The sequence below is a fragment of the Heterodontus francisci genome, chromosome 37, assembly GCF_036365525.1.
Source record: "Heterodontus francisci isolate sHetFra1 chromosome 37, sHetFra1.hap1, whole genome shotgun sequence".
NCBI lineage: Eukaryota > Metazoa > Chordata > Chondrichthyes > Heterodontiformes > Heterodontidae > Heterodontus > Heterodontus francisci.
Window position 1 is genome coordinate 15,088,841 of NC_090407.1, and position 12,241 is coordinate 15,101,081.

General features: G+C 43.6%; 1 protein-coding gene across 2 annotated transcripts in view; it reads left to right on the forward strand.

The window, feature by feature from the left end:
• Nucleotides 1–12,241, forward strand: part of prkcz (protein kinase C, zeta) — a 744,042-nt gene that overhangs the window by 102,630 nt on the left and 629,171 nt on the right. For both annotated transcript variants that reach the window (XM_068017159.1, XM_068017160.1), the window contains one exon: nucleotides 9,526–9,576. In XM_068017159.1, coding sequence (XP_067873260.1) covers nucleotides 9,526–9,576 — 51 coding nt within the window. The remainder of the gene's footprint in view (nucleotides 1–9,525; nucleotides 9,577–12,241) is intronic.

The window sequence follows — 12,241 nt, forward strand, 5'->3', positions numbered from 1 at the left end:
ATATATATATATATATATATATATATATATATATATATATATATATATATATATATATATATATATATATAACAATCCCAATCCTTACTGGGCTTACTACTATTCTTTGCAACATTATCAGCATCTTTTAATCTAATGCTATACTTAACTTCCTTAGTAAGCCACGGATGAATCTTCCTTGCTGAGTTTTCATTTTTAATGAAATGTTGAGCATGTTGAATTCTTTTTTAAAATATTTCCCACTGCTAATTTTCTGCTACTCTTCTTAGTCTATTTACCCTATCGACCTTAGCCAGCTCTCCCCTCATACCTAAGTAAATGGCTTTGTTTCTGTTTAAGATTCGTGTTTGGGACTGGAGTATGTCGCTTTCAAACTTAACCTGGAATTCAATTGTATTATGATCATTATTTCCCAGCATATCTTTTACTATAAAAATTAATCATGTCTCATTGAACAATACTAGATCTAAAATAGCTATATCCCTATTTGGTTCCACAACATATTGTTCCAGGAAACTGTCATGAAGCAGAAGGGTAACCGTACAGGGGCAGGAAGAGAAGCCATTGCAAGTGATACTCTGGCTACAATTAGATAGATGAGAATAAAATCAGGTGTGAGTAGTCTTACTCAGCTGGGCGACAGTGGAGAGGCATATAGAGGAGGGTGGTGTAGTTAGCTGAGTAAAAGGCTGCAGATCGGTCGGGAAGGACAGTGAGGATAATTTAGGTTTGTCACAGTCACATAGGATGTCATTTATGACTTTGAAAGCGGTTTTGGTACTGTGGTGGGGATGGAGACCTGTTTAGCGGGATTCAAACATGGAGTTCCTGGAAAGATGGGCACAGATTTTGGAGGGGATAACACGTTCAAGGACTTTGAAGAGGAAAGGGAGGTTGGAGATGGGGTGTTAGTTTGCAAAGATGGTGGGGCTAAGGGTCGGTTTTATGAGCAGAGTGTTGATGATAACAGATTTAAAGGAGAAGGAGAACACCTAAAGAGGGAGAACTATTAATATCAGCTAACACGGAGACCAGAAGAGAAAGAAAGAGAATAAAGAAAACAAAGACATGTTTATTTGCTGCCTCACGTCTGGCACAGCTGCTACCCAGGACAATCTAAACCAACATTTAGCTGAAAGTTACTTTTCAATTCCCTACTCCTGTGTGATTTTTGAAACCTTGTTCCTTTTGAAGTCCTGCTCACTGGATGAGTGAGACCCCCACCTTGCTTTCTTATCATAGTTCTAATATTGTAAGAAGCAGCAAACAAAAGGCAAAATGGGGCAAGTAAAAAATAAATGGAGCTAGAATAATAGTGAGAGAGAGGAGGAATAGATTAAGAAACCAAATTGTAAGGAAGAGGGAGGAGAGAAAGACATGAGCACGAGGAGAAAGGGAATAGTGAAGGAAGGATAGAGAGAGGGAAAACTAAAGGAAAGGACCGGAGAAACTCTATTTGCAGCAATGACCAGTATCTGTGCCCTTCTTTACAAGGGTAAGATAGTTTTTTTCAAATGTATTGTTGAGAATGAGAAGTAGAAAAGTAATGACATTAAATTAAAATATTTAGATAAATGAAGGCACTAATTTAAATAGCTCGAAACAAATGAGACTTTTATGATTGTGGTTTGAGTGCAAGTGACTTGGAATGTTCTCTCTCAACCCTGGTCCAGAATTATTTGTTTTCTTTCTTACAAGTTGTCAGTCATCACTTCACATCTATTAGTGCCTCTTTTTAAATGCGGCAATTGCCATGACAAAAAATTTGTAATTTACTATGAATTTATAGCCCTAGTTTCTGAACTGTCAGGAATATCTTGAAAGTTGTGAGGTCAGAGTGACTGCCTTTGACATCAAGGCAGCATTTGCCCAAGTGTGGCATGAAGGAGCCCTAGCAAAATTGAAGTCAGTGGGAATTGCATGGGGGTGGGGGGGGGAGGCGAACTCTGCTTTGGTTGGAGTCATACAAGCACAAAGGAAGATGGTTGTGGTTGTTGGAGGCCAGTTGTCTCAGCCCCTATACACTGCTGAAGGAGTTTCTCAGGTTAGTGTCCTGGGCCCAGCCATCTTCAGGTGCTTCATCCATGACCTTTCCTGCATCATAAGGTCAGAAATGGCGATGTTCGCTGTTGATGGTAGTGTTCAGTACTGGTCTCATTCAACTCCTCATACTGAAGCAGTCAGTGCCCGCAAGCAGCCACACCTGGATATCATTCAAGCTTGGCTGATAAGTGGCAAGTAACGTTTGCACCACATCAGTGGCAGGCAATGAGCATCTCCAATAAGAGAGAAAGTAATCATCTCCCTGCGACGTTCAACAGCATTGCCATCACTTAATTCCCCAACATCAACATCCCGGGGGTTACCATTGACCTGAAACTTAACTGGACCAGCCTTATAAATACTGTGACTACAAGAGTAGGTCAGAGGCTGGGAATTCTGCGGCGAGTAACTCACCACCTGACTCCACAAAAGCTGGCCACCATCTACAAGGTACAAGTCAGGAGTTTGATGGACTACTCTCCACTTGTCTGGATGAGTGCAGTTCCAACAACACTCGAGAAGCTCGACACCATTCAGGACAAAGCTACCTGCTGGATCGGTACTCCATTCTCCAACTTAAACATTGACTGATGCACAGTGGCAGCTGTAGGTACCATCTACAACATGCAATGCAGCAGCTTGCCAAGCCTCCTTCGGCAGCACCTTCCTAATCTGTAACCTCTACCACCTGGAAGAACAAGGGCAGCAGACACATGGGAACACTAAGTTCCCTTCCGAGTCACACATCATCCTAACTTGGAACTGTATTGCATGCCATTCCTTCACTGTAGCTGGGTCAAAATCCTGGACTGTAATATAATAGAATTTTGCATTAAGTTTGAAAGTGATGTAGTTCAATCAGAAGGGAATGGCGCAGTGGTTAGCACCGCAGCCTCACAGCTCCAGCGACCCGGATTCGGTTCTGGGTACTGCCTGTGCAGATTTTGCAAGTTCTCCCTGTGACCGCGTGGGTTTCCTCCCACATGCCAAAGACCTGCGGGTTGATAGGTAAATTGGCCATTGTAAAAATTGCCCGTAGTGTAGGTAGGTGGTAGGAGAATTGAGGGATGGTGGGGATGTGAGAGGGAAAATGGGATTGATGTGGGATGAGTTTCAGTGGGTGGTTGATGGTCGGCATGGACTCAGTGGGCCGAAGGGCCTGTTTCGGAGCTGTATCTCTCTGACTCTAAACTATCAAGGTATGAGGGGCAAATTGGCTATGGTAGATTGGGAAACTACTTTATAAGGTATGACGGTAGGTAGGCAATGGCTAACATTTAAAGAACTAATACATAGTTTATAACAAAAACACATTCCTTTAATGCATAAAAACCCAGCAAGGAAAGTGTTCCAGCCGTGGCTAACGAAAGAAGTCAAGGATTGTATTAGAGCAAAGGAAGAGGCATATAAAGTTGCCAAAAAAAAATTGTAAGACTGAGGATTGGGAGCATTTTAGAATTCTGCAAAGGAGGACCAAGAAAAAGATTAAGGAAGAGAAAATAGAATATGAGGGTAAACTAGTGAGAAACATAAAAATGGACTGTAAGAGCTTGTATAGGTACGTAAAAAGGAAAAGATTAGCCAAACCAAATGTGGGTCCATGACAAGCGGAGTCAGGAGAATTTATAATGAGGAATAAGGAAATGGCAGAGAAACTAAACAAGTACTTTGTGTCTGTCTTCACGGAGGAAGATACTAAAAACTTCCCAGAAATAATGGAGAATCAACGGACTAGTGTAAATGAGGAACTGCAAGATATTCGTATTGGTAAAAAAAAAAGTATGAGAAATTTATGGGACTTAAAGTAGGTAAATCCCCTGGACCTGATGATCTAAATCCCAGAGTGTTGGAAGAGGTGGCTGTAGAGATAGGTGGTCATCTTTCAAAATTCTATTGACTCTGGAATGGTTCCTGCAGATTGGAAGGAGGCAAATATAACCCCACTATTTAAGCAAGAAGGGAGAGAGAAAGTAGGGAATTGCAGACCTGTTAGCCTAACATCAGTCTTGGGGAAAATGCTAGAATCTATAATCAAGGATGTGATAACAGGACACTTAAGAAATAATGGTAGTATTGGGCAGAGACAAAATCGGATTTCTGAAAGGGAAATCATGTTTAACAAACCTGTTAAAAGTTTTTTGAGGATCTAACTAGCAGAATAGATAAAGGGGAACCGGTGGGTATGGTATATTTAAATTTTCAGAAAGCTTTTGATGAGGTCCCACACGAGGTTAGTAAACAAACCTAGCACATGGGATTGGGGGGAATATATTGGCATGGATTGAGAACTGGTTAACTGACAGAAAACAGAGTGTAGGAATAAATGGGTCATTTTCAAGTTGGCAGGCTGTGACTAGTGGGGTACCACAAAGATCAGTGCTTGGGCACCAACTGTTCACAATCTATATTTGGATGTGGGGATTAAATGTAATATTTCTAAGTTTGCAGATGCCACAAAGTGTGAGTTGTGAGGAGGATGCAAAGACGCTTCAAGGCGATTTGGAGAGGCCAAGTTTCTTTCTTTTCTTTTGGGCCTCCTTATCTCGAGAGACAATGGATACGCGCCTGGAGGTGGTCAGTGGTTTGTGAAGCAGTGCCTGGAGTGGCTATAAAGGCCAATTCTGGAGTGACAGGCTCTTCCACAGGTGCTGCAGAGAAATTTGTTTGTTGGGGCTGTTGCACAGTTGGCTCTCCCCTTGCGCCTCTGTCTTTTTTCCTGCCAACTACTAAGTCTCTTCGACTCGCCACAATTTAGCCCTGTCTTTATGGCTGCCCGCCAGCTCTGGCGAATGCTGGCAACTGACTCCCACGACTTGTGATCAATGTCACACGATTTCATGTCGCGTTTGCAGACGTCTTTATAACGGAGACATGGACGGCCGGTGGGTCTGATACCAGTGGTGAGCTCGCTGTACAATGTGTCTTTGGGGATCCTGCCATCTTCCATGCGGCTCACATGGCCAAGCCATCTCAAGCGCCGCTGACTCAGTAGTGTGTATAAGCTGGGGGTGTTGGCCGCTTCAAGGACTTCTGTGTTGGAGATATAGTCCTGCCACCTGATGCCAAGTATTCTCCGAAGGCAGCGAAGATGGAATGAATTGAGACGTCGCTCTTGGCTGGCATACGTTGTCCAGGCCTCGCTGCCGTAGAGCAAGGTACTGAGGACACAGGCCTGGTACACTCGGACTTTTGTGTTCCGTGTCAGTGCGCCATTTTCCCACACTCTCTTGGCCAGTCTGGACATAGCAGTGGAAGCCTTACCCATGCGCTTGTTGATTTCTGCATCGAGAGACAGGTTACTGGTGATAGTTGAGCCTAGGTAGGTGAACTCTTGAACCACTTCCAGAGCGTGGTCGCCAATATTGATGGATGGAGCATTTCTGACATCCTGCCCCATGATGTTCGTTTTCTTGAGGCTGATGGTTAGGCCAAATTCATTGCAGGCAGACGCAAACCTGTCGATGAGACTCTGCAGGCATTCTTCAGTGTGAGATGTTAAAGCAGCATCGTCAGCAAAGAGGAGTTCTCTGATGAGGACTTTCCGTACTTTGGACTTCGCTCTTAGACGGGCAAGGTTGAACAACCTGCCCCCTGATCTTGTGTGGAGGAAAATTCCTTCTTCAGAGGATTTGAACGCATGTGAAAGCAGCAGGGAGAAGAAAATCCCAAAAAGTGTGGGTGCGAGAACACAGCCCTGTTTCACACCACTCAGGATAGGAAAGGCCAAGTGAGTGAGCAAAAATTGGGCAGATGGAATACAATGTGGAGAAATGTGAGATTATCCACTTTGGTAGGAAAAACAGAAATGCAGAGTATCTCTTAAATGGTGAGAGGATGAAAAGTGTTCAATTTCAAAGGGACTTGGGTGTCCTTGTTCATGAGTCACTGAAAGCGAACATGCAGATACAGCAAACAATTAAGGGAAGTGGTATGTTGGCCTTCATTACAAGAGGATTTGAATATAGGAGTTAAGTTGTCTTACTGCATTTGGAGTATTGTATGCAGATTTGATCTCCTTACCTAAGGAAAGGTACACCTGCCGTAGAGGGAGTGCAATGAAGGTTCACCAAACTAATTCCTTGGATGGAGGCATTGTCCTCAGATTAAATAGACTGGGCCTTAATTCTCTGGAGTTTAGAAGAATGAGAGGTGATCTCATTCAAACATACCAAGTTCTTAAAGGGCTCAACAGGGTTGATGCAGGAAGGATGTTTCCCCTGGCTGGGAAGTCCAGAACGAGGGGACACAGTCTCAGAATAAGGGGCAGGCCATTTAGGACTGAGATGAGGAATTTCTTCACTCAGAGGGTGGTAAATCTTTGGAATTCTCTGCCCTAGAGGGCTATGGAGGCTTGGTCGTTGAATATGTTTAAGACTGAGATCGATAGGTTTCTACATTTAAAAAAAAATCAAGGGATATGGGGATAGTACAGGAAAATGGTGTTGAAGTAGAAAATCGGCAATGATCTCATTGAATGGCGGAGTGGACTTGAAGAGCTGAATGACCTACTCCTCCTATTTCTTGTGTTCTTAACTCCTCCAACAGCACTGTGGGTGTACCTACAACTCTGAGACTGCAGTGGTTCAAGAAGGCAGCTCACCACCTACTCGAGGGCAATTAGGGATGGACATTAAATGCTGCCCTTGTCAGCAATGCTCACATCCCAAAAAAGAATAAAAAAAAAAAAAATATTTTCTGTTTTGTCATGCATCCCAGACTGATCCAGTTTTGTATCTCATTGAAAGTAGTAGTTGTAGAAATGCTCAAATATGCTTTGTAACCATATTGGGCTGACCGCAACAGAATTTTTTTTGCGTTGCCTGTGGCTGTAGTTTTAATTTCTATTTTAGTCAAAGTAATATGATTTGCAGAAGAAATTCCAGTAATTTGGTTTTGTGAAAAGTAATAGAGTGGAGAATTTTACAAGACAGGTTGTAATATATTATTCCTGATCATGTAATTGTTTTTGTAATAGAAACTGAAAATTATATTGTGTTAAACGTGGACCAATAAATGCAGTAGCCGCAGTTTAAGAATTTTATACCCTTTCTGCATCATACATAAGATCATCAGACCACAAGAAATAGGATTAGGCCATTCGGCTCCTTGAGCCTGCTTCACCAGCCAACCTCTGTCCATGCTAATATACTGCCCCCAACACCATGAGCTCTTGTGTAGTAACCTTTTACGTGGCACCTTATCGAATGCCTTTTGGAAATTCAAATACACTACATCTTCTGGTTCCCACGCTGCTTGTTACATCCTCAAAGAAATCTAATATTTGTCCAATGCAATTTCCCTTTCATAAAACCATGTTGACTCTGTCCGATTGCATTTTGATCTTCTAACTGTTCTGTTACCACTTCCTTAATGGATTTTAGCATTTTCCCAATGACAGATGTTGGGCTAACTTGCCTATAGTTTGCTGCTTTCTGCCTCCCTCCTCTCTTAAATAGAGGTGTTACATTTGCGGTTTTTTAATCCGCTGGGACCTTTCCAGAATCCAGGGAATTTTGGAAGATTGCAACCAATGCATACACTTTTTCTGCAGCCACTTCGTTTAAGACCTAGGATGCAGGCCATCAGGTCCAGGGGACTGTGGGCCTCTAGTCCCAGTAGCTTTCTGTGTACCTTTTCTCTCGTGATCGTTTTAAGTTCCTCCCTCCCTTTTGCCTCTTGATTTTCTGCTATATGTCGAAACAAAAAAGGCTGCGTTTGCTGACATGACCACTAGGTGGTGCAGTACATGCACATGTGCAAGTGTAGCCTCGTGTACTGAAACATCACCGTTTTAGGCAGCTGCCAGGATTAAAGATGGCGCTGCTCAATTTATCACAAAATATTAAGATCAATCGTTGTGATCCCACTCCGCCCCCAACAATATCCTACTTCTCTTCCCTGGCGCAGCCTCCCATGCCTGTCTGCTTGCCGCTCACTCCCAGCCTCGCTGCTGCTTTCCCTCAGCCATACACTTCCCCGCTTCAACCCCCACCACCCCACCTGTCAGCCACTCTCTACTCCTCGCCGCTTCATCCCCATCAGCCGCTCGTTTCGCTCATTTCTTCAGACCCCACCCCCGTCCGCTCACTTCCCCCTCGCCGCTTCATCCCCATCAACGGCTGGCTCCGCTCACTGCATCAAACCCCACCCCCCCATCGTCCACTCACTTTTGCTCCCCATGGGGGAAGCGGGGGAAAGAGATGGTGGTAAGATAGGAAAAGGAAGGGGAGGGAAATGAGACTACGAGCGAGAGACTGGGGGAGAGGGAGAAGTGGGAGGGAGCAGACAGGGGAGAAGCGGGAGGCAGCGGGGGTGAAGGGGAATGAAGCAACAAAGCTTAGAGCGAGTGGCTGACGACGGGGCGGGTGGTTTGAAGCAGTGAGCGGATTGAGCAGCTGATGGGGATGAAGCGGCAAGAAGAAGTGAGTGGGTGATGGGGATGGGGGTGGTGGTGTTGAAACGGGCAGCGTGTGGCTGGGGGAAGGCAGCAGCGAGGCCGGCAGCGAACAGCCAGGCACAGCAGGCAGTGCCGGGTAAGAGAAGTGGGATGACGTTCCAGTACACGATGACTTTTTTGCGTACATGCGCAAATTAGTCCTGGCAAGTATGTAGGCTGCGCATGTGCAGCACCTTACTGACAGCAAGAGACCGTTCTGCGCCGTTGGGAGTGCTCTGATGATGTTGGGGTGCCGGATGCATTGTCAGGAGTCACTGTGAACAAAAAAATGCTCAAAGCCCAGTAGATGAGAGCCAACATCTAAAGAACAAACCAATTAATGTTACTGGTTTGGAACCCCCTTCAGGGTCAAAGCTTCAGAGGTGGAAAGATATACCAATATACATGTGTATTTTCTTCCTCCTCCTTCCTGATTATATTGATAGATTTGTCTACCTCATTCCAACAAAATGTTAACTTTGTGATTTCAGCCGATGCAGACTGACTTGCTTTGTGTGACCATCATTTTTGTTTGAGTTTGACTTTTAGTACCTGCATTATTTTCACTTTTTACTTGGAAACATGCATTGTTTTCACTGAGATACACCCTATTTATATATAGATGTGTTAGCCATTTAAGCTTCTAGACAAATGGATTGCTTCTCCATTACTACTGCATTTGTCAACAGTTCTCAAATGTTATGATACACTGTTGACAGTATATAGGTATTGCAGTTGACAGAGATGGAGTACAGATCTTGGTTTTATCTGGTGTGCACTGTAAATGCTCAATGGACAGTACAAGTTCACAAAATTGATTACAGCTATAAAATCAATCCATTATTAGGGATTTCAGTAAGGCCTCTAATATGGTCCCATAGAAAGAATATTGCCAAAGTAATTACCTTTAGTGTGAGGACAGGTATCCAGTTATGGGCAAATCTTATTGGAGAATGGATACAATAGTTTGTTATTACAAAATACACTGTAGTTTGTTTTCTTGCTAATTTTTTTTTAAAACTTGGCTCTTTTTCTCATTTACCTAGTTTTTCCCAGCATTCCTGAAAAGCCAGGCATGCCATGCCCAGGAGAGAACAGTAAGTACCATCTTTTTTGTCAAATTGGAAAATGGATTAAATATGACTTTTTAAAATTAATTTTCTCTATGGGGCAGTTGTTGTCAAGGTAGGGATTTATTACCCATTCCTCATTGCCTTGGAGGTCATGGTGGGCCTTATTCTTGAACCTCAGAAATTCTTTGTGGCAGTTTAGTACAACTTGCTGGCTTGCAAGAGGACAGTTAAGAGCTGACCAGGTTGGTGTAGGATGTGAGTCATAGGCAGACTGGGTAAAGACCTTTCCTAAAGGACATGAGTGGACCAGCTGGGTTTTTACAACTTCCAACAGCTTTGTGGCTGCCTTTATTGATGGATTCCATATTCTTCAAAGGATTTAGTTTAAATTCTCTTGTTATGATGGGACTCGTACTTGCGCAGTCCAGATGTCTGGATTGCCAATCCAATAACATAGCCACTATACTACTGTACACCTCACAGAGCTCAAAATGTACCTTTTCGCAAATTGCATTCCAATGTATATTTAAGCTTCAGGGCTCAAGGTAATGAGGGCTCTTACATGCGGAATAAATGTAGGTGCAGCAGCTGAGGTGTCTTGCTGTGGCACCTATTTTAAAGTTGTACTGCATTGTGCTTGTTCGGCCAACAGTCCAAATAATCTATCAAGAAATTTGGAGGATTGTGTGGCATCATGGGTATCATCCATTTATTTTATCTTTGGGAGCTTGGTTCAAATCTGTGTCAAACTGTGGGGTTAAACTTATCTCATCCTGCTGACTGTGAACTCTGAAATTGAATTGGTTTGGGTTATCTTTCTCCGGTTCCTGGTGAATCCAAGAGCAAAGTACAACACTTTGTATAACATTACCCACATAGACACTTAAGTAATGGGATTTCAGAGACAGATTACTGTAGTAGACAGAAAATATCATGCTAATGCAACTGGAAGTGCTCTAATGCTGAAAGAGTGAATAACTCTTCAGATAAATATTATCCCTGAAAATTACTTAGACAGAGAGTTATTTCATGCCTACAAAAACACAAGTTGTTTCAGGTGCTGTTTCCAGGACTTTGGCATAGAATGAGACAATGACAGCTGAAGTAGGAAACCCTTTTCAATACTTCAGCCCCAGAGAAGGGAGTCTTCCTTTGTTGGCCGTTGCCCAGTCTAGGTGGATGATTAATTTTTCCCTTTCTGACTCATCATCAAATATTGCTCTCTTCCAACATGCTGTCACACCTGGTTACAAATTCTCAGTTCCCTCACTTTAGACCTGTCTTGATACTCCTATTGCTGTCAAGCTAATTAAATGCTCCTTCACTTCTGCTTTTAATACTTTTTGTTCTCAGCAAATGTGTCCCATCTATGTAATTCCTCCGGTATAGCCCACATTTTGCTCATTTTAACTATGACGGATGTCAACCCTAGCCGGAAACTTTTTTCCCTTGCCATTGCCTTTGCCCCTTTCGCCAGCCACACAATCAGGCCAAACCAGACCATTTGTTATCTTGAAGTAATTTTTGATCTCCACCTGTTTTAAATCCCACATCTTTTCCATCACCAAGGCAACTTAAAAAAGCAAAATGCTACGGATGCTGGAAATCTGAAACACAAAATGCTGGAAATACTCAGCAGGTCAAGCAGCAACTGTGGAGAGAAAAGCGGAGTTAACTTTCCAGGTGACCTTTAATCAGAACTGGCAAAAGTTAGAAATGTAAGGATTTGAGGAAATTCAAGAGGGGAAGGGGGAAGAACAACAAAAGGGAAGGTCTGTGATAGGGTGGAGGACTGGAGAGAGTAAACAATAAAAGTTTCATGGTAGAAAGCCAAGGGGAGTGGTAATGGGACAAGTAAAAAAAAAATTAAAAGATGTATTTGGATGAGGTGTAAATGGCAGCAGAGCAGCCATCCAAACACCAAGCAGAGGGATTAAGAAAGGGACGGGGTGGGGTGGGGGGGTGTGGGGGGTGGCAGGAAATGAACCAGCAAAAAAAGACATGAAAGAAGAATAAAGTGGGGGCGGAGGTTATGATTTAAAACTGTTGAACCCAGAAGGCTGTAGAGTGCCTCGTCGAAAGATGAGGTGCTGTTCCTCGAGGTTGCATTGAGCTTCATTGGAAGCATCAGGCTAAGGACAGAAAGGCCACAATGGGAGTAAGGTGGAGAATTAAATTGCCAAGCGAGTGGAAGCTCAAGGTCACTCTTGTGGACTGAAAGGAGTTGTTCCACAAAGCGGTCACCCAGTCTGCGTTCAGTCTTCCTAGTGTAGAGGAGACCACATTGCGAGCAGCAAATACAGTCTAATATATTGAGAAATACAAATAAATCACTGTTGCACTTGGAAGAAGTGTTTAGGGCCCTGGATGTTGAGAAGGAAGGAGATAAAAGGGCAGGTGTTGCATCTCCTGCGCTAACATGGAAAGGTGCCATGGGAGAAGGGGCAAGTGTTGAGGGGTAACCGAGGAGTGGACCACAGTGTCGCAGAGGAAGGGTTCGTTCGGAATGCTGAAAGGGGAGGGGAGGGGAAGATAAGTTTGGTGGCATCATGCTGGCGGTGGCGGAAATGACAGAGGATGATCCATTGATTTTAGAGGCTGGTGGGGTGGAAGGTGAGGACAAGGGGAATCCTATTCTATTTCTGGGTGGGAGGGGAAGGGTTGAGAGCAGAAGTGTGTGAAATAATTT